The 24493-nt window shown below is 56.6% G+C and overlaps 9 protein-coding genes across 9 annotated transcripts in view; 4 read left to right on the forward strand and 5 right to left on the reverse strand.

Moving 5' to 3' along the window:
• GUITHDRAFT_103448 (hypothetical protein) overlaps nucleotides 1-883 on the forward strand; it is a gene marked incomplete at both ends in the record, with an annotated part of 2613 nt that extends 1730 nt beyond the window's left edge. Inside the window, 4 exons of the mRNA XM_005837781.1 lie at nucleotides 272-388; nucleotides 435-569; nucleotides 726-773; nucleotides 818-883. Of these exons, the coding sequence (XP_005837838.1) occupies nucleotides 272-388; nucleotides 435-569; nucleotides 726-773; nucleotides 818-883 (366 nt within the window). The remainder of the gene's footprint in view (nucleotides 1-271; nucleotides 389-434; nucleotides 570-725; nucleotides 774-817) is intronic.
• A 134-nt stretch (nucleotides 884-1017) lies between these two features.
• Nucleotides 1018-2530, reverse strand: GUITHDRAFT_66478 (hypothetical protein; the record flags this gene model as incomplete). Its single annotated transcript, XM_005837782.1, has 11 exons — nucleotides 1018-1063; nucleotides 1110-1198; nucleotides 1322-1403; nucleotides 1453-1499; nucleotides 1659-1717; nucleotides 1765-1829; nucleotides 1881-1945; nucleotides 1999-2037; nucleotides 2086-2133; nucleotides 2187-2270; nucleotides 2303-2530. The coding sequence occupies 11 exons, from the start codon at nucleotides 2528-2530 to the stop codon at nucleotides 1018-1020; spliced, it is 852 nt and encodes a 283-aa protein (XP_005837839.1).
• A 2008-nt stretch (nucleotides 2531-4538) lies between these two features.
• GUITHDRAFT_47460 (hypothetical protein) lies at nucleotides 4539-4787 on the forward strand (the record flags this gene model as incomplete). Its single annotated transcript, XM_005837783.1, has 1 exon — nucleotides 4539-4787. A coding segment is annotated over one exon (249 nt), but the record flags the coding sequence as incomplete, so codon positions are not given.
• Nucleotides 4788-6531: 1744 nt separating this feature from the next.
• GUITHDRAFT_103451 (hypothetical protein) lies at nucleotides 6532-8572 on the forward strand (the record flags this gene model as incomplete). The annotated part of the gene is made up of 7 exons (XM_005837784.1): nucleotides 6532-6825; nucleotides 6884-7712; nucleotides 7772-7829; nucleotides 7959-8002; nucleotides 8048-8345; nucleotides 8389-8445; nucleotides 8494-8572. 7 exons carry the CDS (start codon nucleotides 6532-6534, stop codon nucleotides 8570-8572), a joined length of 1659 nt encoding a protein of 552 aa, XP_005837841.1.
• A 287-nt stretch (nucleotides 8573-8859) lies between these two features.
• Nucleotides 8860-9450, reverse strand: GUITHDRAFT_58967 (hypothetical protein; the record flags this gene model as incomplete). Its single annotated transcript, XM_005837785.1, has 1 exon — nucleotides 8860-9450. A coding segment is annotated over one exon (591 nt), but the record flags the coding sequence as incomplete, so codon positions are not given.
• Nucleotides 9451-11503: 2053 nt separating this feature from the next.
• Nucleotides 11504-13123, forward strand: GUITHDRAFT_103453 (hypothetical protein; the record flags this gene model as incomplete). The annotated part of the gene is made up of 2 exons (XM_005837786.1): nucleotides 11504-12151; nucleotides 12197-13123. The coding sequence occupies 2 exons, from the start codon at nucleotides 11504-11506 to the stop codon at nucleotides 13121-13123; spliced, it is 1575 nt and encodes a 524-aa protein (XP_005837843.1).
• A 163-nt stretch (nucleotides 13124-13286) lies between these two features.
• GUITHDRAFT_103454 (hypothetical protein) lies at nucleotides 13287-14270 on the reverse strand (the record flags this gene model as incomplete). The annotated part of the gene is made up of 1 exon (XM_005837787.1): nucleotides 13287-14270. One exon carries the CDS (start codon nucleotides 14268-14270, stop codon nucleotides 13287-13289), a length of 984 nt encoding a protein of 327 aa, XP_005837844.1.
• Nucleotides 14271-15332: 1062 nt separating this feature from the next.
• Rev3 (Rev3 DNA polymerase zeta) lies at nucleotides 15333-18058 on the reverse strand (the record flags this gene model as incomplete). Its single annotated transcript, XM_005837788.1, has 5 exons — nucleotides 15333-15582; nucleotides 15654-15737; nucleotides 15969-17510; nucleotides 17586-17686; nucleotides 17825-18058. Coding segments are annotated over 5 exons (2211 nt in total), but the record flags the coding sequence as incomplete, so codon positions are not given.
• Nucleotides 18059-23488: 5430 nt separating this feature from the next.
• Nucleotides 23489-23908, reverse strand: GUITHDRAFT_54961 (hypothetical protein; the record flags this gene model as incomplete). The annotated part of the gene is made up of 1 exon (XM_005837789.1): nucleotides 23489-23908. A coding segment is annotated over one exon (420 nt), but the record flags the coding sequence as incomplete, so codon positions are not given.
• Between the last annotated feature and the right edge of the window lie 585 nt (nucleotides 23909-24493).

A 24493-nucleotide genomic window follows, 5' to 3' on the forward strand; every position in this document is an offset into this window, starting at 1 on the left:
AGGGGGATGATGACTGAGAGCAGGAGTGCTGGAGGCTTCGGATGGGAGTAAGTTTGTCGGGGAGTGGAAGGATGGGATGATGCACTCGGAGACTGCAAAACTCTCGCGCCTCCTCACGCAGGACGGAAGTGTCTATGAAGGATCCTTCAAGGCCGGGCTGCGCGATGGCAAGGTGGACTTTCCTTCCCTTCTCCCTGCCTATCTCCCGCTTCTCCTCCTCTTCCTCTTCCCTCCTCCTCTTCCTCGTTGCTGCCCTCACCGTCGCGAGCAGGGGAGGATGAAGTACTGCAGCGGGGACTCGTACGAAGGTGACTGGAGGGCCAACAAGAAGCACGGAGCAGGCGCATACAGCTGGGCAAGGGGGATGAAGTTCAGGGGGAAGTGGCAGGTGCAGGGCCCGCGTCCTCCCCCGCGTCGCTCTGACGTCAGTCCAGGAGGGGAGGATGCATGGCAACGGGACGATGGTCTACCCTGACGGCCATGTGTACGAGGGAGGCTTCATCGACAACGTTCCCAACGGCCATGGAGTGCTGACGAGGAGGGGAAACAAGACCGAGGGAAAGTGGCAGGTGAGGAGGAGGGTGAGAAGAGGATGCTGGTGGGGAGCAAGGGAGGGTCGGCGGTGGAAGAAAGGGGGGGGGAGAGAAGGGAAGGGGGGAAGAAGGAGAAACGGAGGAGAAGAGGAAGTAGAGGAGGGAGAGTTGTGTCCCGTGACTGGCGGTCAGGACGGGAAGCTGATCGCAAGGTGGGAAGGGAAACCTCCGATGCTCAAGGTCTGTCTCGTGCTGGGAGGAGCAAGAGCTGACGTGGGGAGCAGGAGATAGACCCGTTCAGCGCTGAGAGCATCCAGTTGCCCTCCATCCCTGACATCTGCGAGCCATGAGCGAGTCCTGTGACAGCATGGTGGAGCTCGTCCGAAGTGCTAGGGCCACCAATACAAGTTTGTACATGCTCCTCTCTCTCTATCTATCTATCTCCCCCCCCCCCCACTCCCTCCCCTACCCGTCTTCCTTGCCCTTACAGCTTGCCTCCCACCTCCAGCAGCCCCTCCGCCTGCAGGTACCTGCGGCTCAACGTCATCCTGACGCGCGACCCCCACCGGCCCTGACATCTCTCGCAGCTGGTAGATCCGCTGCATCGCTCGAACTTCCATTGGCGTCAAGTCCGCAAAGTTCCAGAAGTCCACATGGAGCACAACCTGTAGCGATAGCGAGTGAGAGGAGGAGGAATATGGGAAGGGGGGGCGGATAGGAGAGAAGGGAAAAGGATTGGGAGGGGAAGGGGGGGGCGGGGTTGAGGAGGAGGAGGAGCCAGTTCTGACCCTCTCCTCGTCGGGGCTCTCGTTGAACGTCTCATGTTCGAATGTCGTGTCGTACAGCAGGCACTTGCCCGGGGCCCATCGCCTCCAGCTGCTCGTCAGCAGGTCTGAGAGCCTCCGATCTTCTTCCTTACCTCGTCTCTGGTCCAACGCGGATCCATGCCTTCTGCCCCGCAGGTACCTGCCGTTATCACAGTGACTCTCAAGGCGGCAGGAGAGCATGGAAGAGGATGGATGTAGGGGAGGATCATGAGTAGGAGACAGAGAGCGAGGGGGAGGGAGAGGGGAGAGGGAGAGGAGAGGGAGAGGAGGTGGGGGACGAGGGTAAGGAGAGATTGACCTTGATCCCCATCTGGCATGTGAGCCACATGTTGTTGCCGTCTGAGTGCAACGGGATTCCTGGTCGACAACTCAGCGATGCCACACAAGGACTGAGCAGGCGCCACCACTCTGAGGGGACTGGCGGTTGAAACCAGCGATCCTCCCAGCCACTGGCACCTTGTCGAGAATGCTGGAAGGGAGACGATCGGAGGGGGTCGAAGAGCATGAGACTGAAGCATACCTCTTGGTGACGGGGCAAAGATGGTAAGGAAAGCCATCGATCCCGTGCCCGTTGTAGTAGAGGACCTGATACGAAGCACCATCACTGCAGCTTTCAGCAACAAGCGCAGAGGCGTCACCAGAGTCTTCCACCCGCTCTTGTAGTTCATTGACGTCACCTAACGCCGCGTCAACCCTTCAGCATCCACGTCTTAACTTGTCGTCACCGATTGGAAGCGATCGGACTCTTTCTCCAGCAGTGCTTCGAACTCTGCCTGCAGGTCCTCCATCAACTCCCGCCGGCCTTCTCATCCCCCCTTCCCTCTACCTTGATCTTTTCATAGTTCGCCTCCAGCTCAGCGATGAAGGGAAACGCGGAGGTGTCGCGGAATGGGGACGCAGGAATGCCATCCTGCATGCATCGCTGTTATCATCAACCCTCACTCTCCTTGAGCAACTTGCCATGAACGCATGAATCTCCTCGTGCGGGCGCCACTTGTCGTCGACGATGGACGGGGGCAACGAGCGCTTGTTGGTCGAGTACTCAATGAAGCCGATGACACGCTCCATCTCACTCCGGGGAAACTCACTCAGGATCAGAGGTTCGATGAGCTGCCAGAAGGGATCTTCGTCTTCGTTCAGGTTGTCGACGATCTTTGAAGCCTCTTTCATGGCCTGGGCAACATCACGAGGGGTCTGAGAAGCGAGCAAGGAGTACGTATTCCATCGAGGGAGACGGCTTTGCAACTTGAGCTTTGTCCTGCTTCGGAGGTTTTGCCGATTTGCCTCCTTTCGACGACCCCTTGCTCTGCTTTCCAAGGTTGTTGCCGAAGCCTCCTGCAAGGGCTGTAGGAGACGAGAAACATGTCCTGCGACAAACTCCGTTGGCTGCTGCCCTGGGCTGGCCGATCTCTCTGGGGAAGTGGAGATTGCTGACGAAACAGCATCCAAGACTGTAACTTGAGAGACACAACAAGGAAAGGAGAGAAAAACTCCTGGATCGCACAGTCACAGTCAGTGCAAGGCTTCCCTCTCCGCGTCCTCGTGTCAGTAGCCTGAGAACATATACATCGAAAGATAGAGCTCCCGATTCTCGTCTCTTGACTGTCGTTCTACTATTCGTATGCTCAGATATTCGTCTGGTTAAATAATTCTGCCTGATGGAATACATACCTCCTACCTCCTGCTCCTGCTCCTGCTCCTGCTCCTGCTCCTGCTCCTGCTCCTGCTCCTGCTCCTGCTCCTGCTCCTGCTCCTGCTCCTGCTCCTGCTCCTGCTCCTGCTGCTCTTCTGCTCCTGCTGCTCCTCTTCTACCATTCTCACCGGCTTGTCGCCATCGTCACTTCCGACCCTACCGGCCTCACCTTTTTTCACTCAACGAATGGAGGATCAGAGTGGGGATGAGGGGCTTCTAAAAATAGTTTTATATTTTGTACCAGTACAACAAGTGGTACTACCTAAAATCTCTTTTTAGGCTCCGCTGTTTTTTATTAGTTTTTCCCGCCGCGCCCCTCTCATCCTTTCCCCCCTGCCCCTCCTCCTCCTCCTCCTCCTCCTCCTCCCTTGGCTTCGCTTCGCTTCTCAACACCCCCCACTCACTGCTTCCTCTCTTCCCAGCCCTTACTCCATCTTCCTCCTCGTCCACGCTTTCCTGCTCTCGTGCTGTAGCCCCATTCCTAGCTGCTCAACTTTTTCGTCTGTAGCTCTCGTCCTTGATTGCAGCCTTCCTACTCAACCTTTTTCTTCACGCTTCTACTGCCTCTTCTGGTTCTGATAACTCGGTGCGATGACTGAGTGCGTCCTCGGGCCGCTGTGTAGGGTTCCACCTGAGGAGCGTCACCTCAACAAGATGAAGCAATGTAAGAGTTGCAGCCATTACTTTCATGACGTCTGTGCTGCTCCCTGGACCAACGAGCCTTTTGATTGTGGCTGCGCTCGGAGATGCGACAATGCTGAGATGCCTGCAAACAAGCGCCCTCGCCTAGAGGTTGGGGCCCTAGCGGAATTCGACCTGCCTGCTTCGGCAAGAGAGCTGGGTGAAGAGATGGAGACTATCAGTGCGCTGGCCATGGAGGGGACGAGACGGAAAGAGCTGTCGGAGAACTCTAGGTCAAGCTACATCAGCTGCCTCGGGAAGATGCTGCATTGGATGTGGAGGTATCGACGAGACATCTTGACCGACGAGTTTCAGGAAGGGCTCGAGTTCACTGCAGAGGGGCTGCCGATCGTGAAGAGCATCCACAAACTTCTTGACGACAATGTGTTCCCCATCAAAGTCGATCGCTTCAGGGCTGATGACTTCATCGACTTCATTGTGGACTCGTTGAAGACGCAGCCCGACATTCAGCTCTCTACCTACAACTCTATGCGCTCAGCCCTCAAACACATCTACAGGGAGTCCGACAGCATGTCGTACTATGGTAGGATTGAACCGATGATCTCCAACTTCTATCGGAAACTCCAAGGCCTTACCACGGACAATCCCAATGCTGGTGAGCTTGGAGTAGTCAAACGGAAGTCGGCTGGCAAAGAGCCAATGCCTTTCACTCTCTACAAAGTTTTGTGCGAGCAGCTGTTGCTTTGCAAAACTTTGGACATGTTGTTCACACGGACGTTCCTGATTGTCTCATGGAACCTGAGCTATCAAGCAGTCGAGGTGGATGAGATCAAATACGATCAATTGTCCTGGCAGGACGAGCTGATGTGCATAGAATGCAGGCATCTTAAGAACCAGGATCAATCGAATCAAGCCAGGGACAGCTACCGAATCTGCGCAAATCCTTTGATGCCAGAGATTTGTCCTTTCCTTGCTCTCGGAATCTACTTCCTTTCTTACACGCCTGACGAGCAAAAGCTCTTTCCTGGCTCCCATCAGTATCACAGGTTTCTCGCAGGCCTGCAGAGAGTTTTAACCCCCGATGAAAGCTCGTCCGGGCATGGTGCATCGAGGTCGGACAAGAGCCTTCTCATGGTGCAGAAAGAAGTCAGCGCTGTGCTCAAGAGGTTGGGATTGGAACCTAAGGACATGGGCTCTTACTCGGTGTGTGTCTTCTACCTTGTCTGACCTGCGCTGACCACTTCCATGCTCCTTGACAGATCAAGAAAGGCTCTTTGTTGCATCATGGCGGTTTTCATACCAAGCATGTGCTCTTTCCTCCTCGATTCACTGTGGAGGACGAGCAGGTGGAAACAGCGATTCAGCTTTGTTTCCCAACACTTCCTGCGGGCATGAAGAAGATTGCACAGCAATGCCTGGCGTCTGTGGTATACCACGAGCCCTTCCTGAAGAGGTCACTCAACGACAACCACCCGCTGTGGAGCAGCCTTGTCTTCCTCGATGTGAAGATTTACGAGAGCCTCAAGGGGCGCGTGACCTGCAGCGTCCCCGACGGCTCCATGCTCATGGAGGCGCTTGGGACTCCGCACCCGATCGTTCAGAGCGTGTTCAACCAGAAGATCATCGAAGAGCTCCGTGAGCTGAAGAAGGAGCTGAAGGAGGTCAAGGAAGAGATGCAGTACTGGAAGAGACAGGCCATTGCCCCTTGCCCGACTGTGAACCTGCACGAGGATGGAGAGGTCAGCCAAACTTCCTCCACCTTGGCGTCGGCAGCAGAGCAGGGAGCGGGTCCCGCAGAAGCTGCGCCATCGCCGGGAGCTCAAGTCGCGATGAGAGAAAAGAAGACTCTGAAGGTGGTGAACGAAAGCGGCAAGGGGAGCGGGAAGGAGGGCGGCGGGGCGGCAGGCGCAGAGTGGCCGATGACATTCCCAGACAACATGACGCTAACGGACGAGCTCAGCACGCCTGCGCAAGCATGGACGCTCTGGTTCTGCGGGAACCGATCGAAAGGCTACCCCCCCTTCCGCTTCTTGCAGCCCGACGGGATGGCCGGCAAAGAGCAGGAGAGGCGACTGAGCGACCTGCGGTTCCTTGTGCAGACGTTCGACAAGTTCGTGCAGAAAGAGGTGGAGGAGATAGAAGACGCGGAGAAGAAGGCGGCAGAGAAGGAGAAGCTGGACCTGTTCAAGAAGAGCCCGACGCTGGAACGGGCCAAGGCGATCTTCATGGCGCACGAGGAGCGGTTCTACCATTGGGTCAACCATGACACAAAGGTCAACTCAAGGAGGGGGCAGCTTAAGTGGAGCACGTTTGTGCGGAAGATCCGGAAGAGGAGGCAGCAGGAGAAGATCTCCGACCCCGCAGAGCAGCCGAGCGAACCATCGGCTGCTGAACCGAACAAACCTACCGAGCAAGTAAACTGATATACCACCTTGACCCTGCTCCTGCTCCTGCTCCTGCTCCTGCTCCTGCTTGCTTCTGCCCCTGCCCCTGCCCCTGCCCCGGGCTCTCCTTTCCTCCTCTGTGCCTCCCACCGTCCTCCTCTTCCTCCTCCTCTCCCCGCTCTCCTCTGGAGCTCCTCGCCCCCTTTCCCCCTAACCTTTGCGACTCATTTCTCTCCGAATATCCCCCGCACCCCTTTTACCCCCTTGACGGCCTTCCCGCTCCCTGACCCCTCGTCCCACCAGGTCCCCTCCCTCACCAACCCCTCCCCCCCTTCCCCTCCCGTCTTCATCTTCGTCTCAGTCCGCCTCTATCCCTCCCTCCCCCTCCCCCTCCCCCTCCGCTCCTCATCTTTCCTCTGAGCGCTGCCCTCCCTTCATGTCTTGACCGCAACATGCGGCTTCTGCGTGTGCTTATCCCTGCCTTCGTCGCGTCCACCCTCGTCTTGCTACTCAACAGGCGCAGGGTGGCAGAGCTCCTGACAAGCTTCTCTCGAGAGGAGCGGGAGGAGGAGGAGATCGATGACGATAGAACAGCAGAGGAGGAGAAGGAGGAGGAGGAGGAGGAGGAGTGCGAGATCAGCGACGAGCTCTCTTGCAACAAGATCCACTTCCTCTTCGTCGAGTGGAAGAATCTCCGCCCCTTCGAGCAGCTGCTCGAGAGATGGCGACCAGCCGACAGGAGCAAGGTGATCCCCAGCATGGGAGCTTATCTCTCCTCTTGTCTCTTCCTGACTTCCATGGCAGAGGTGGTACAAGCTGCTGATGGAGGCGTCGCGGCAGCTGCGAGCAGAGAGGAACCTGGAGCGAGCAAGGGACCTGATCAGCGAGGCCGAGGAGGCCTGCAAGCTCATCGCATCCAGCAGCAGGAGGAAGCATGCCATGGTCTTCGTCCAGCAGGCCATCGGCTGGCTGCACGTGTGTGTGGACCTCTTGGACGTGGCCGAGCACAACTTCTACCTCTCCGTGCAGGGCTGGGCTGAGCTCAAGTCGAACCATCACCCCATGATGCGCGACCTGCTCCTCAACCTCTCGAGGACCTGCCGAGAGAACGGGAAGCTCTCCAGCAGCATCCAGCTGGCATGGAGGGCGTTCGAGCTCGGGCGCATGCTGGGGATGGAGGTGAAGGACAAGTGCGAGGCCCTTCTCTGCCTGTCCAACGGCCTGAGGAGCGACGGGCGACTCGTGGAGGCTCTCATGGTGCTCAACTTTGCGCTGGAGGTGGTGACGGGGGAGGAGAACTTGGAGCAGGAGGAGGGGGGGCTGGAGGCGACGCTGATGTTCGAGCTGGAGGTGCACGGGGACGGCAGGAGGGAGCTGAAGAGCGTGGCGCTGGACGAGATGACGGACGTGGAGTGCGTTATCTTGTTCGAGATGGCCAACGTCTGCTGGACGCTTGAGATGAGCCAGTACGCTATCAACTACGACGATCTGTGGATGGACTACCTCCAAGTGAAGACCTCCCCCTCCAAGTTCGTCCAGGTCATGTCCAGACTTGCGGAGGAGAGGGAGGATGGGGAGCAGGACCTTCATGCTGCCAAGATCTTGGAGGAGACCGTCCACCGCTTGTGTCATGGTGAGCTGACTCCCGTACGGCCGCGCGAGCTCTGCATGGCTGACTCGCGTTGTGAGCAGAGAGAATTGATCCAGAGGATTTGGCCCGGATCCTCCTCAGACTTGGAGAAGTTTACAGGTTGAAACAGTCTTCCTTTCCCTCCCTCTCCCTCCTTCCCCCTTCCCCTCCCCTCCCTCTTCTCAACCTTCCTCTATCTCGCTCCTCCTCTCGCTTCCACCACCCCGATTTCATCTCACCTCCTCATAGGCGGTTGGGAGAGCTCAACAAGGCGCTCAAGACATTCCGCCAAGGTCTTGACTCCACATCCTCGACGTGATAGCGCCTGATACCCGCAGGCTTCAAACTCATTCAGCCCTCACCAGCCTCTTTCACCTTCTCCCGCTCGTCTGCCCCCTTCCTCTCCCCGTCCAACTCAGTCCTCCGAGCCTGTTTCGCTGCCTCCATGGGAGGGCTGATGCTGGAAATGTCCACTTTCGACATGCAAGAGGTCGAGGACACGCTCATGGATGGACGCGATGCTCTCAAGTCGCCCTGCCTGAACACCCGCATGGCTAACTTCCCTGACATGCTTGGGACAGATCCGTTTACTCGTCTGTGGACACCAACGAGGGAGCGTTCTGGGACACAGCGCTGGTAACGCTGACTGCGTCACTTGCTTGATCTCTGACATGCCAAGGCAGAAAGTCGAGCTGCAGCTTTCAGACGTCTATCACCGCACGCTCATAAGGATCGGGTGAGAAGCTTGTGAGTGCGACAGAGGCTGGTGACTTTATGTTCACAGCAAGTACAAGGAGGCGGAGAGTATCAAACGAAGGATGGAAGAAATACAAGAGACGTACTGCCTGCAGTTAACGCGATGAAGGTCAATACTTCCAGCGCTGGTGGAGGAAGGTTTCTCCTCAAAACTTTCTGTACAAAAACTGCTGAAACCCTGCTGCAGGCATCTCATCGGAAAATCTTGACCACACCAACAGAGATGCAGGTAGCTCTGGTGAGACGAAACAACTACAACTCGATGGCGGGGGAGGCTTCTCCTTCACGACCCGTTCTCGACCTCCAAGTCGCTCGTGGGGACCTTGGCGTCGCTGGTCCAAGAGGGCTTGTCCGTGTGCAGCAAAGGATGCTCACTGCGGCGAGGGAAGACAACAATCAACAGACCTTGCGTGATGGCCATGACGATGCCGAAGATGTTAGGAAGAGCAATGAAGAGATCGTTGACCATCAGTCCATACACCAACCATGACAGGCAGTTCATCAACTGAGCGCACGCAAAGGGCCGGTTGATCGAGTCCGCGTTCTTCTTGTTGACAATCTCTACGACGGTAGAGAGAGGGCTGGAGAAGAGGAAGAAGACGGTTCCGAGGGAGATGTACCCGATTAAGCTCTTAGCAGCCACCACATCCTGCACCATGGATGCTGCGAACCCCGTCAGCCCGACGACGGAGACGAGAACGATCAACGTCGTCTCCACCCGCAGCCGCGTCGGGGCGTCGGCTAGCTGCAAAGCTGAGCTGTAGTACCACAAGCCTGATATGCAGCCCCCAAAGTTCCCGCAGAAGACGAGAGGATCCCGAGAACAGACGCTGTAGAAGCACCAGGAAAGACTGTTGGCTACTATGAGCGGGAAAGGCATCGGGTTCACCTCGCCAAGCGTTCCCTTGCGGCGGCATGCGAGGATGGTGGGAATGTGTGCAAGGAGAAGAATATTGTTGAAAATGATGCCGATGATAGGTGCGATGGAGATGATGAGAGCGTTGCTCGATTCCATGCTTTCCATCTTGTCGATACTCACAGATTACAGGCAGACAGCTGGCACAATGGCGCGACACCACTAGTTGAAAGGAAGGCCTGGGCTCTGCTATCGAAAGTGCGCTAAGGACGTCAAGGGAGCGGCAGGCCAGAGGGAGAAGGCAGAGGGTCGGGAGTAAGAAGGGAGAGAGGGAGAGAGGAGGGAGAAGCTCGCAATGGTGTCGATCCTTTGCCGGGCACGTACGGTGAGGGAAAACATGAGGAAGAGCTGGGGAAAGACTCTATCAGCAGGGTGGGGTGATATCATTTGTTGGTAGGGGTGTTACTTAACCCTCCTTGAGATACTGATAATATAGCGAAAAGTAGGGGTTATCATCACAAAACCCTTAAAGGTAGTCCAAGGGTTATCAAAAGATGAGGGTAGGGGTAGTACTGCTGTCGGAGAGTTTCGTTTGTCATCACCCCAGTATGAATACCCCTACCCCCCCTTTTCAATCCATTTGACCACCCTACCACGAACTTATACCGTAAAATTACCCCAACTTCCAGGTACAAATGACCCCTACCCTGCTCTACTCCGATCCAAACAGCACCCTAACCCTCCCCTCTCCTCCTTTTATTCCCCAATACTTCGGCGGGCCTGCCTGGGTGACGAAAAAAAGATCTTGTAAAACTGAAGACAAAAAAATGATAGCTCATAACCTTGTTGAATTTCAAACACTTTTTGCCTTGTTGCCTACCCTACCCTACCCTATCTCAAACTTTCCACCCCCTACCCGTGTTTTCGAAGGCACTCTAAGCCCTACCCCCTACTCGAAGAATTCCTTCTCCCCCAATTCTTCTCTACCCCTCTCCTTACAACCCCACCTAGTCTTTTCTGCTTTCAATTTAGGAGAATCGATGGGTCAGTAAAGTGTTGTATGTACCCTACCCTACATATTCCATAACCCCACCCTTTGAACCATCTTCAAAAGTATCCCCACCCTGCGCAACAATGTCGTAAGACACCCACCCCTCATTTCGAAGTCAAAACAGGGGTGCTCGTAATAGCTACATCCATTCTTGCCTACCCCCATTCCGGGGGGAATGAAGTACCCTACCCCATGTTTGATCCTCAATCTTACCATCCCCCTCCTCGACTTTACCTACCCCACAGACAGAATATGATCCTAACCCCCACCCATGATTGATCAACACCACCCACCCATAAATTGAGATTTTTGGTGCGATTGTGTACCCCTACCACCTTTTACCCATGTAAATACCCCTACAATTTCCCTTGGTCAAAGTGTTTACATGACCCCATGAACAACAATAGTACCCTACCCTCCGATTTGTGAATTACACCCCGTGGCACCCTCAAAAATTGACCACCGACTGAAACCCCCTACCCCATTCTTCAGGCATTTCCGACAACCACACCCTACACTCTACCCCACCCCTCGTCGCACCCACTTCCCGCCTTGTTTGTACTTGAGGCGCGGCCATGCCAGGGAGGGAGGAGGGAAAGAAACGGCGAAGAAAACGAGGAAGAGAATGAGAAAGAGGAGACAGAGTGGAGCAAAGGAGAAGCAGGAAGTTAGCAATGAACTGATGCGTTTCAATGACGTGAGATCCCACGCGGCATGTTTACGGGAACAGGGAAGCAGGAATAGTTTATGGAGACACTTTTCAGGGGCAGGAGCAGCAAGGAGGCTCAAGTGCTATGTATGACAGAAGATTAGTTTGAAGGTTCGGTGGAGAAGTGGCGTAGGCTAGCGAGCACTGTTTCACGTTCAAGGGAGGAGTGCAAAACGACATTGCAACAGCAGTGAGAAAAACAAGATTCATTGAGTTAGAGGCATCTTTCAAGCAAAGAGGAATGTCTCGATGGCCTGTTCTGATGTATTTGTTGCAAATTATGCAGATCCACCAATGGTTCCGTTCATCCAATCAAGTGTCTTCTTGTGCATGAGGCTCACAGGGCTCATGAGGCATTGCACTAAGGAAGAAGTTTGAGGCTCACATTCATTTGTGTGTTCTTCTATCAAGTACTTGTCAACATGATCTCTTGCTTATTCCCGCGGAAAAAGCCATCTTCAAAGCAGGACGGATGCAAGCTGTGGTCATGTGAGAATCCCAACGAGGCAGCAACTCTCCTGAGGTCGATTGGTTTGAACAAACTGGCGTCTATCGCACTTTCCTGCCAACTTGACGGTCCAGCATTGGCGAGCGTACTCGACAATTTGCAACCGAGACTTTTCTCCGGAGACGATCAGGGTTTGAGTGCTCCTAGCTCTGTGAACAGCACAGACAATGAGGAGAGGACGAAGAATCCTCCTTCCATGCGTGAGTCCTCTAGTTGGCTCAGCCAGACCTTGAAGCAGAATGGTGAATCAGCGGAAGACAAAGCGAATTCAAAAAGCAATCTCCGTAACGAGATGACCTCTGCAGATGAGACGTCGACGCTTGCATCACAAGTGGCTGAAGATGGTTCTAGTCCGCATGAGGAGAAGAAGTCGAGTGAAAGATCGACTCATTCGCTCAACCCCAACGATCCTAGCAGTCCGCCAGAGAGCAGCAAACAGGCCCTTCTGCCGACTTCTCCATCTCGTTCCAAGTCAAAGAGCATGAAGACGATAAAATCAGACATCCAAAATTGCTTGCCCTGTCAGAGAGATGCTACAGGAACTGGATCAGGTGTTGCTGAGGTTCATTTTTTTTGACTGTTTGGTTGAAACTAAGCCTGTTGGCAGGTGAAACAAGATTACAAAGAGAGCTTGCAGACAGCGGGGGCTATGAGAGTGAAGTCGCGGAGATCAACTCTTCCAATGGCGAAGCCTCATGCCCCTCGATCAGATTTTGATTGTTTGAAGGAACCGTTCTACTCTTCTCACAGGCGATTCCAGGAAAACGAGAAATTTTTGCCAATCGAAGAAGATGATGTGGATGGATCTCAACCTCTGCCGTCGAAGCATGATTCGCTGCTGAAGCTTCTGTCTGAGAATGGTGCGGAACAAACGCAGGCGCCATCCAAGTGCATCAACGGAATGAAGGGGAACGAGCGACCAAACAATCGTTCCAGAAAATCGTCGGGCAAGAAACATGCTCCTATTTCTGAGAAGGCTTTAAACGGAGGCATCCGGCAGATAAGTTCAGAAGTTCATAAACCCCTCCGCTCAGAAGTCGACTCGGCATCGAAGCAGCAGATGAATCAGAAAGATCCCAAACCTTCGACGAGCGACAAGAAGCAGCCTATGTTGAATGGCCAGAGTCAATTGGATCCAAACGGAGCTGACAGGGCCCATGTCAAGACATCAAGTCCAATCAAGGGAGGAAACGGGTTGACTAAGCTCCTGACGATGGCACGACTATCAGAATCATCCTCGTTCCATGAGTCAAGTCAGAACTCGCCTGCACAGGGTGATGAGCACCCAACATCTCCCCAAGCAGTGAACCTCTCAGACCTCCATCCTTTCTTTGCCGAGATGGATTTGATCAGGAAGACGGAGATCGCCTCCAAGGTCCAAGTCCCCAAGTTGTGGGCGGAAGGCTCGACGCCGCGGTCTCACATGGACTGCTCTATCAAGATCAACTACAGTCAGCTTGACGGGGAGCAGAGCGATCGGAGCCTGACCTCGCAGGGATACACTTCGAGCGAAGTATGCTCGGTAACCTCATAAAAGCTGCATCTTCTGTGCAAAGCTCTGGAATATGGTGTACATTGTACTTTAAGTGGACATGTCGGAATTAAGCAAGTAATGAAAGGAATGTCTATTTGTCAGATATCAGAGATGATTCAAGAATAATTGAGCATTCTCTGCAGGAGATCCAATCTCATGAAACTCAATCTCCCTTCTTTTCCATGGTCTTGTCTTGAGCATCTCCTGACTTCTCGCTCTCTTGGTCCAGCGAATCCCACCTCTTAGACGTGAGGTCTCCGAACTGTATGTAGGATGCATCACGTATCGCTAGATCTTCGGACTTGCCCATGAGCTGCCAACATCCCTTGTCGCTGACTAGAGCGACCGAGAGAGGATTGGGCAGACGAGAGTTGCCATCTGCGATCACATACAGTTTCACGTCGCCTTCCTCTCTCCGCGTCTCCTCAGCATCCCCCGGTGCGTCTTCCCCCTCGGCCTTCTCTCCTTCCGTCGGAGGGAGCAGCACAGCGTAGATGAGTCTGAGCCTCCTGTCGCCGAGCTCCGTCACTTCCTCTGCCGAGATCGCATGCCCAAGTGTGAACTGAGCAGTAGGGGAGAAGACATGCTGCCGCCTCTGTAGGATGGAGGAGACCAGAGGGCGGAGGTAGTCGGAGTCATCTCGTAGCCAGTGATTAGCATGGAAGCCATTGCGCAGGTACCAGATGCACGTGGCGATCAGGGGGCTGCTCGAGCAGACGCTGCTGTAGGACAGGCGGTGTAACAGGCGGACTGCAGCTCTCACAAACAGCGATCGCCTCATTCGAGAGGACAGGCGTCGATCCTGCATGGCGACAACACCTAGCCCAACAGTTGCCAAGGATACGCAAGAGCTCGGGGAGGACAAGAGGGCAGGAAGAGAATAGCCGATGCCGATGCCCAGGGCTACCCCAGCAGGCAGCTGAACCCACGAGCTCGAGAGCAACCTGAGCAGAGAGAAGGAGCGACGAGGAATCGCCTTTGAGGGCTCGTCTTGGGGCTTCAGTTGGCTTCCTGACACGTGGAGAGCTCTACACGCCTTCCAGGGGCTACACGCCTTCTGCAGGAATCTCACCGCACTTCCGCCACGATGAGTAGGCTGAGAAAGTAAGGCGCCAAAATTACATGCTCGGGGGAGCGGACTTGACATAGAAGACAGGGAGTTGTTTGTTTCACATGAGTTCACAGATATGAAGGAGAATCGAGGGAGATAACAAACGGGATCAGCAGGAAACGAAACGAGACAAGAATATGCACAAGGGAAAGGATGGGTAGATCTTGATGATGCAGGTGAAGCAGATAATGACCATGATGATGATGATGATGATGATGATGATGATGATGATGAGGAGGAGGAGGAGGAGGAGGAGGAGGAGGAGGAGGAGAAGGAGGAGGAGGAGGAGTATAACCAGCCACAGCATGAGGAGGAGGAGAAGGAGGAGGAGCAAGAGAAGCTCAATGTGAGCTTCAGCTGTCGAGCCTGCGCTCGCATCGTCTCTAGAATTTATTGCCCTCCTCCCCGCTCTGGTCCTTCTCAGGACCCCCAGCCTCGCAGGCCGCAACACCCCCCTGAGGAAGGCCTAGGACCCCGTACAGGAAAAGATGCCGCGGCCGGACTCCGGGACCTCAGACTCCGGACTCAGTAGTTCGGAGAGAGAAGGCCCGGACGGACTCCGAGCGAGGCCCGGCCCGGGAGTATGGACAAGGAATTGAGACAACTTGAGTGACTGAGCAGAGTGACTGCCAAAGCCTGTGGCCCGGTTCAAGGGAACGCTCGTGTCAATGTCAGTCTTGCGGGAGTGAACCCCGTTGAAGTTGAGTTTTGATTACAAAGACACGGAGTGAGGGGCGCGGGTTAGTACTGTACGGTACCGTAGTACTGTCCGACCACGCGGCCCGCCGGGCCGCCCCGCGCGGCTCAGCTCAGTCAGCTCGCTCCGACCGTCACCCGGTCACCCTCCGGCGGAGCCAGTCACGCCGGTGCTACTCAGTGACCGGGGGGCCACCCGTGGGCCGGACACCGCGGCGGGCAGCTCGAAACGTGCACTACAAGTGTACGGTCCGATCGTGGGAAAGTGAAGTGAGCAGAACTGATGAGATCAAACTTGTGTGTTTGGTCGATGAAAGTTCATCTTCCTCTCTCTACGTTACAACATCCTCCTCCTCCTCCTCCTCCTCCTCCTCCTCCTCCTCCTCCTCCTCCTCCTCCCCTTCACCACTCCAAGAAGTTCACGCCCCAGTCTATGCGACTCGATGCTTCCCACAGCTGCTGCGCCTTCACGCGGTCGTAGAGCACCGGGCAGTCCACCGCGTCGCACCCTGTCACGAGCCGCATGCTCCCTACACAACTCACGCAGATCCTGCAGAGCCGGGCAAGATCTCGCTCCACCCTCCCCCGACGATTCTGCATCGTACACAGAGCCACTTGAGGAAGGGAAGTGCACTCCGCACAGACGGCCGTCCTGCCGCAGGTGAGATGAGCGCGGGGAGCAAGAGAGGAGGAGGAGCTCGGTCATGGGAGGAGGAGCGTCACCTGGAGAGCTGGTCGCAGAGGATACAGTGCATGCTCTGGAAGTGACTCCGGATGCTGCCTTCATGAGAAGCGTGGTCCCTCGAGCTCCGCGCGTTCAACCCTGTCATAGTCTCTGCCATGGCACGTATACAGTGTCTGCCATGCAGGAGTCACGAAGGGAGAGAGGGAGAGGCAGGAAGGGGAGGGAGAGGAGGGAGAGGAGGGAGAGGTGGGAGAGGAGGAGGAAAGGGTCAGGGAGGGCAAGAAAGGGATTGACGAGGAGGAGGGGGGGGGATGGGAGAGGAGAGGAGGATGGGAGAGGAGTTGAAGGAGGACCTTGCGCGGCTGTAGCGTGGGAGCTCGAGGTACCATCGCCGTATGTCGACACCAAAGAGGGAGAGGAGGCGCTCGAGGCAGGGGATCAGAGCCTTGGTGATGTAGTACTGCGCGTTGATCCGAAGCATCCCAGAGGAGGCGAGGAGCTCGCGCGGGTCAAGGACGAGGTCCACCAGACGCGCTCCTGGCTGGCCGCACACGACGACGTAGGGGATCCTCTCGGCATGCAGAGCTCCCGCTCGGGGGTCTCGGAGAACCTTGGTTGCGTTGACAGTGGCGGCAGGGGGGAGGGTGGAAGAGGCGTAGGTCCCCTGCCTGACCTCCTTCGCAAAGACGTACTCGTTGATGTTCAAGTTGGAGGCGATGATGTCCATGAAGACGCCCTCCATGTAGCTCTTGAGCTTGGAGATGTTCTTCGTCTCGAACAGCACCTTCAGCGCCTTCTCCTGCACCCTCATGACCAGCGGACACGAGTCTCTCCTCACCATCTCGATGCCCTTGGCGTCGAGGACAGGCTTGGAGGAAGGAGAGTCGTAGCTGTACCCCACGTAGCGCTTCTTGGCCACCATCATGCTCGGCTGATAGACTTTCTCCAGCTCCAGCTCCATCGGAGCAGGGTTCTCAGCTGTGACCGCAGCAGCGATCTCCCTGCCGATGCGAAACGCTTCCTCTCGCGACCTCCCAGGGATCTCGACGAAGAGACTGTCTGTGTCCCCGTAGATCACTCGCGCCCCCCATTGCCTCCCCTCTTCTACCGTCCGGATCGCTCGCTCCAGCGTCTCTCGCCCCGTCTGCACGATGGCGTCGGCCAAGTCGGCGCATGGCATGCGGCCGGAGAAGCCGGCGGAGGTGTAGCCGTAGGTGACGTTGGCGATGAGCTTGAGGCCGAACTGCCTGGAGTTGAGGGTCCTGTAGAGCTTCACGTCTCCCCCGACCTGTTTCATCAACTTCTTCACCGCCACTCTCGCCTGCAGGATCTCTCGCAGCAGACGAGGCAGCACCCCCTCGCGCTTGTCGGGCGGCAGGAACGCCATGCCATTGGGAGTGATGATCGCCTCCTCTCGCACGCTCGCCAGCAGGCCGGGGGCGCGGCGGAGGCTGGAGACGCCGAGCTTGACGTTGCCGTCGCTGTCGGGCTCGACGAGCTTGCCGAGGCAGGTGGAGTAACACATGTTGTAGGCGATCACGACAGAGGGGTAGAGGGACCGGAAGTCGAGGACGCAGACGGGGCTGCTGTAGAAGGCGCTCTGCGGCTCCATCACCAGCGGGATGCACTCCGTGGCTGGCTGGCTCTGCCGCTGCTGCACGGAGGGAGAGAGGAGGAGGAAGTTCTGCGTGCGAGCGAGGCGGTAGAGCATGCTCTCTACCCGATACTGGGACCCGCGGCTGAGGACCGAGAAGAAGTCGATGCCGAAGACGCGCGCAAGTTCGCAGGTCCTGCCGACGAGCTCCATGGCTTCGAGGATGAGGAGCGTGTTGCTGGCCTTCTCAAGGAGGTAGAGCAGGACCTGCCGCTTCAGACTGTGCGGGGAGGCAAGGTGCCTCCTGCTCTCGCCTCCCACTGAGCTCCCGTCGGGGTCAGCCTTGCTCGTGGCTGCCACATGCTCCTCTTGGGACTGGAACCATGAATGGAGCAGCTGAGGAGGAAAGGATGGCACCCTCTTGTTCAGCACCTTAGCGCAGACGTTGGTGTAGTTGTACAGACCAAGTTTGATCTCCTGGATGATACGTTCAGATCCCCTCCTCCCTCCTCTACATTCACCCTTCTTCTCTTCCTTCCTTCCTCCTCCTCCTCTCCTCCCCTTCCTCGTTCTCCCGTCCTTCCCCTCCTTCCCTCCTCCGCCTCCTCTCCCCACCTGCCGGCATAATCGCCACACGTTGAGAATCTCCCTCCCGCAGACGTGGATGCCTGACTGCTGCTGCTGGCCGTAGGTGTCGGGTCGAGACTCTAGAGTGCTGCGGTGGAAGGGACAGCGGGAGAGGCAGCGGTCAAGGGGGAACCCGATAGCGGCTGATCGCTCGAGGAGGTAACCGCAGGACGCGTGCTGAACTTCGAAGCCGACGAGGATGTCGGGGTCAGTATCCCGCAGCTGGACGACGAGGTGAGAGAGAGCGAGGCTGGAGTAGAGGAGGAAGATTGATGAAGGGAAGGTGAGAGGAGGGAGAGGGGGAGGAAGGGGAGGTGCGAGGGCGATAGAAAGTTGGAGGAGACGAGAGTTGAGAACGGGAAAGAAAAGCAGCTGAAGTAAGAAGGAAGGAGATGAGCGAATGGTGATGGGTGTGTGCAAGCTGAAGATGCGATGGAGGAGGGAGGGAGGGAGGGAGGGAGGGAGGGAGGGAGGGAGGGAGGGGGAGGGCGAAGCACCAGCAGCTCGAAGGCCTCGAACATTTCCTTCTCCGAGGAGAGAACGGTACACTTGACGTGTATGGGCAGCGCGACCTCGGAGCTGCTCAGCGGCTCCGCGAGCCACAGCAGCACGCCGCTGTGATACTTGCTCTCTTGCGGACGATCCTCGTATGCAATGACGTAGCAGATGGCTCGAGCAGCATCATGCTTCGGGTCGGGGAGAAGGCTTCCTCTCACCTGATCCCCTCACAGTCAGATTGCTGCGCTCTTCCCCTCCTCCTCCTCCTCCTCTTCCTCTTCCTCCTCCTTTGATCTTATCTCTTCTCCCTAGAAATTCTCTTCCCCCTGCGCTACCCTGCCCTCTCCTTTCCTCTCCTCTCTTCCTCTCTCCTTCCTCTCCCTTCTCAACTTCTCACCTCACAGTGAACTTCCAAGCTCAGCAGCGTCAGCTTGTAAACTCCATCCAGGTCTTTGTTCCGTGTGCTCGTTTCTCCCTCGTCATCGCTACCGGACCATCGAACTTTCTTGTCTGAACGGCTCCTGCTTGCATCGACACCTCCTCCTATCGCCTCTGACGATCGTCCTCCACTCTCAGCTGACAGTTTCCTCCTCTCCTCCTCCTCCTCCTCCTCCTCCTCCTCTCCCTCAGTCATATGATCGGGGTCGTCTGCTCCGAGCACCCAGCCTGTGGGGCAGGCATAGGAGGCGTTGAGAAGAAAGCTCTCGTCGTAACGGGGGGACGGCGGACGTCCACCCTCCACAAGATCCCGGATGGACGGGGCCGTTCGTCTCTGGGAGCCGATCCCTTCCTCCTGCTCACCCGCTCTCCTCTGCAAGCTCCCCTGCTCCACCACCACCTCCTCCTGCTCCCTCCTTCCCGCGTCCTTGGGCTTCTCGTCCTCCGGGCAGGAGGGAGGTTTGGAGGTCTTGTCCAGGAGGGAGGAGGAGGACTTGTCCAGGAGGGAGGAGGAGGACTTGTCAAGGGAGGAGGAGGAGCGAACGCAGAGTCTCCCGTAGCTGTCGATGTGCGATTGAGCGCTCTCAAACATCTTCTTCCCTTCCTCCACCTGCCTCCTCCTCCTCTTCAGCTGCCTCTCGATCGCCTTCTTGGCGGGCGGAGGTTTCGTGGGCCTGTAGATGTAAAGCTTCTTCTCTGCTGCGTCGGAGAAAAGATCCACTCCTTCTGCTGCTGCTGCTGCTGCTGCTTCTGGAAGTCAAAAGGTCAACAGGAGGTTGGAAGAGGCAGCACAAGAGCAGAGAAACGTTTGAGACGCGTGCGATGTGAGGAGAAACAATCCACAGGAAGAGAAAGGAGAGAAGAGAAGGCGAGGTGAGGCAACGGGAAAGAAAGGAGAAAAATCAAACGCTCACAGGACAGAGACATCAGCATTTCTATCCTGCTGCTGCTGCTGCTGCTGCTGCTGCTGCTCCACCAACACCGCCTCCTCCTCCTCCTCCTCCTCCTCCTCCTCCTCCTCCTCCTCCTCCCTACCTTCAGGGGGTTTGAGCGATCCGCGCACAAGGGAGTGAAATTCTTCGAGGTGCCTTGTTGTCTTCGCTTTCAGCCTGAAAGTTTTGCCGGCGAATCTCACAGCCTCGCTGGGAACATCCTCCTCTCGACCATAGAAAGGCTCCTCGTGCACCACCTGCCCCTCGTCAGCATTCCCTCCCTCCCTCCCTCCCTCCCTCCCTCCCTCCCTCCCTCCCTTCCTCCCGCACACCGTCTCCTCTCTCCCGTTATCACCTCAGGTATGCCAAGGTCGCTCATTCTCTGGAGCAGCTCGTACTTGGAGGGAGGAGGAATCGCGAATTTTCTGACGAAGCAGGAAGAAGACAACTGGGCAGAAGCCATGCTGCTTGCTCCCTCCTCCTCCTCCTCCTTCATGTGCTCATCACCAACTCCTCGTCCTCTTACAGCTCTCATCACTTCATCGTCGTCAACAGACTTGCTCTCCCCTCTCTCATGCTCTTCCTCATCGTCCATCACCCTCATCGTTACTTCATCGTGTCGACATGCTGCGGTCTCATTCATAGCCACATCATCCTGGTTTCCATCGTCGTCCCCAACAATCACCTCCTCCTCTATTCCAACATTCTCGATCCATTCTCCCTCCCCTTGCCCCACCTTCGTCCCCTCCTCCTCCTCCTCCTCCTCCTCCTCCTCCCCTTGCCCCACTTGCTCCTCCCTCCTCGTCCTGCAACTCCTTTGCGTCAGATCAGGGGAGGAAGAAAACCGCTCGCTCTCGTCCTCCTTGGCATCTCCTGACATCTTCCAACTCCCTTCCTCCGCTCTCCTTCCTTGGCCATCCACTTCCATCGCTTCCCCGCGCGGGGCAGACGATTGTGAGCTCCTCCCCGTCGAAGACGCGCTCTCTTGCGCAAAGACAATGTCGGGACCCTCCTGTACCGTGAGCGTCTTGCCATGTGGGCCGACAACATGGTTCTCCACCTCCTCCACCTTCTCCTCCTCCTCAGAAGCTTCGAACTCGCTGACGTCTCCCTCTCTTCTCGCTCGAGCTGCAAGTGGAGCGGAGGGAGCAGCTGCTGTCTGCTCAGGGAGAGTCAAACAGAGGAAGTTATATCATACTGTTTATCGACACCTGGACTCTCCTTGACGTAGCGAAGGCGAAATCCTTGGAGCTCCCTGGCCAAGACTTCATCATCATCATCATCATCATCATCATCATCATCATCATCATCATCATCATCATCATTCTCGCTGTCTTGCCTTGGCCATGTTGGCGTTGCAAGCTCGACGGCTCTTCTTTCTGCTGCGAGCGCCTCGCGTCGAACACGATCGACTTCTGACGCATCCAACACAAGAGTTAACATCCCTCATGGCGACCCTCCTCTCCTCACCGACAGCTCGAGCTGCAGGCCCTTTCTCGCCTCCTTGGCCCTCTCCCTCAGCTTCATCGCCTTCTGCAGAAGCCTCTTCGAGCGGTCCGACTGCTTCGAGATCGCCTGCTTCCTCTCCTTGTGCGCATGCCTTCTCTCGCTGCTGCCCCCTGCTGGCAACTCAGCCCGCACCTTCGCTCTCCACCTCCACCTCCTCCGCTTACCTCGCGAGCTTTCACTGCTCTCACCATCAGCCCCGTCCACCTGCGGGAAGAGAGCAAAGTCGAGCTGATCTAGACCGCTCCTCCCCTCCTGCTCCTGCTCCTGCTCCTGCTCCTGCTCCTGCTCCTGCTCCCCTCTCCCTTCCTCCCCAGTCGATCGTCCTCCCCTCCCATTTCCCTCCATCAGCCCGACATGCTCCTCCCCCTGGGTGCATGCGATGATCTCCTCGACCTCGTTCAAGGCACTCAGGATGTCCTCTTCCTCCTCTTCCTCCTCCTCCTCCTTCTCATCCCTATCAGCTGCTTGCATCCACTCCAGCACCCCAAGAACCTCCAGGTCCCCCGACGAGAACGTCTGCGAGCTTGTATCCTTTGCGGAGGACATTTGAGACATTTGAGAGAAGATCTTCACCCTCTCCGTGTCGATGTAGGGGTCTTCCTTCCCCTCCCCCTTCTTCGTCGCGTCCTCCTCCTCGTTGTTTCCTGCTCATTGCGAGACGTCAAGCTCCAATCTGATCCCTTCCGCTGTCGTCCCCACAGCGTCATCCCCCCCGACTCGTCACTCTACTCCCTCCTGCTCCTGCTCCTGCTCCTGCTCCTGCTCCTGCTCCTGCTCCTGCTCCTGCTCCTGCTCCTGCTCCTGCTCCTGCTCCTCCTCTCTAGGTCACCTTGCAAGAACTCGTCAGCAGGGTCACATCCGTTCGCGTCCATCATGAACGTGGACGAGGCAGGGAGATAATCCAAAAATCGCTTGAGGCTGATTCAGCGAGGACCTCCCACCTCCTCCTCGTCATCCTCCTCCTCCTCTTTCCCCACCTCCCACCTTCTCCTCTTCCTTCCCTTCCCCTCCCTCCCTCGCCATCACCCACGACTCCTTTCCCCTCCTCTCCACCTTGTCTGCAGCAAAAACATCATCCTTCTTCTCATCTTTGTCCGCAAGAGAGAGGAACTGTGCACAATTCAAAGTTGCCCTCCCCACCTCCTCCGACTACCTTCTCCCGGAAAGCTTTAGCCATCTCAGGAGGGGAGAAGCTGTTGGAGCGCGAGGACGACAGCGTCTCGTCGTCAGGAGGAGCGCGTCCGAGTTGAACGTAGCGCTGCTGCACGTCCTGCCAGATGTAGGACAAGGTCTGTACGACCTTGCGGTGCCTGCAGGGGACAATGGGGGGGAAGAACGACGAAAATGGTAGGAAGGGGGGGCAAGGGGATGGGTCAAAGAAAGGGAAAGGAAGGAGACACAGAGAGAGAGAGAATCAGGGAATATCAAATGCAACAAGATGAGAAGAGGGACAGCAGGAAGGAGGAGAAGGCAGGAAGAAAGGGGGGAGAGGATGGGGGGGAAGGAGAGGGGGGAAGGAGAGGGGGAGAGGAGAGGGGGGAAGGAGGAGGGGGAGAGGAGAGGGTAAGGTATCAGAGGTGGGGCCCAAGGGACGGAGGAGACAAAGACAAGCGCGGAGCCGACCGATCGAAGGAAGTGATCTGACTGTAATCGATGTCCTGCTTGCCAAGTCACCGTCACCCCGCGCGAGCCTCGGGAGAAGCCTTCACCTCGACATTGAGAACGTCCTCAAGCATCACGTCGCACTCGACCTCGCACACGCTCATCCGATCGCATCCGTTCACTACCCACAGAGGATGCTTGTTCAGCGCGTCGCACCACCTGCTCAGCCTCGCTGTCACGTGACACCATGGTTCTCCCAGCGCCTTCACCTGCCCATGAGAAGCTCGCGAGATCGATCGGTCAGGATCCCCCTCCCTGCCACGCATTGATCACTTCTCTACAGCTGCTGCCTCTCCTTCCACCCTCCCCTCTTGAGCTCCTCTGCCTCCTCCCCTTCCTGATCTCAACGTCTTTGCTACCTTCCTTGTCGTTGGACAGTGACGGTCTGCGGAAGGTGACGCTCTTGAACTCGATCATCCCCATTCCCACCAGGTTGTGATCTGCCATGACCTGCAGGATGTATGGGATGTGCGCCTGGTAGGGCTGGAAGACCGTCCCCATGATCGCTCCTCCTGCCCACACCTTGTGAGTTGGAAGCCCTTACAACCCGCCACCTCCTCATACCCAGGAGGAGCCCGGCAGCCTTGGAGACATCGGGAGGTTCAATGAAGTAGATCTTGACGAAGAGCTGCTGGGAAAGGTGGCAGCCGTAGAATGGCGTCCCTCTCAACACTTGTGCCTTGAGCACGTGCTGCTTCGGCTTGCGCCGTCCCCTGTCGCCTCCTTCTCTCTCCTGATCCATGGAAGACGCAGCATCGAGCTCCTTCAGTGCCATGTCCATGCTCTTTGCCAGCTGCTTGATCCGAGAATCAAGCTGAGCAGGAGCGAGCGAGCACCATTGCTCGAGGACAGGCACATAAAGGTAGGGGAACGCCCGATGTAAATGCACGCAGGCCTTCTGCCCCTCACTCGTGATGCCGAAGATGCGGAGGATGGGAACTCGCTGCAGTCGCTCCCCCATGTATCTCGACTCGATGACATCAAGGCCTTCCACAGGATAGCTCATGTGATAGTCTATGGAGCACAGACGGACGTTGAGTCTCATCCTTGTCCAGAACTCCCCGTCCTCACCTGATCTCACTCCCTCTCTTTCATCATGCCGTGTTGTGAGCGTGAAGGCTTTGCTCTGATTAGTTCACCCTTCCTCTTGCCTCCCCTTGACTCATCTGCCTCCTCTTGTCTCTCCTCCTCCTTCCTCTTCTTCCTCCTTCCTCTTCCCTTCCTCTGTCTCTCTGTCTTCCTTCACGCTTCGCTCATCCATGTTCTGGCCGGGTCCCCGATGATTCCTCCTCCCCATCCCCGCCTAGACCATCTGCCTCATTACTGCTGCACTCTGCTGCACTACGTAGTACTGGCTGCGCCGGGCCGCCGGGGCCCGGTCGGGCCGCCAGCCTGACTCAGTCACGGACTCAGAGCGCCGGACTCGCCGACGGCGTACCTGGTCACCCCTTTGAAGCAGGTTCCATGATTTTAGTTTTGCTATGCTTTTTACATTATGACAAAGGGACTAGGCAGGCTTCAATCTGAGTTCCTCGGCGCTGAGTGACCGTCAATACCGAGGCATCTCGCAATCCGTTAGCTTCTATAGATTCTTGGTGAACAATTTCCGCGGAATGTA

This window comes from Guillardia theta, assembly GCF_000315625.1.
Source record: "Guillardia theta CCMP2712 unplaced genomic scaffold GUITHscaffold_13, whole genome shotgun sequence".
In the NCBI taxonomy this organism is placed as follows: domain Eukaryota; class Cryptophyceae; order Pyrenomonadales; family Geminigeraceae; genus Guillardia; species Guillardia theta.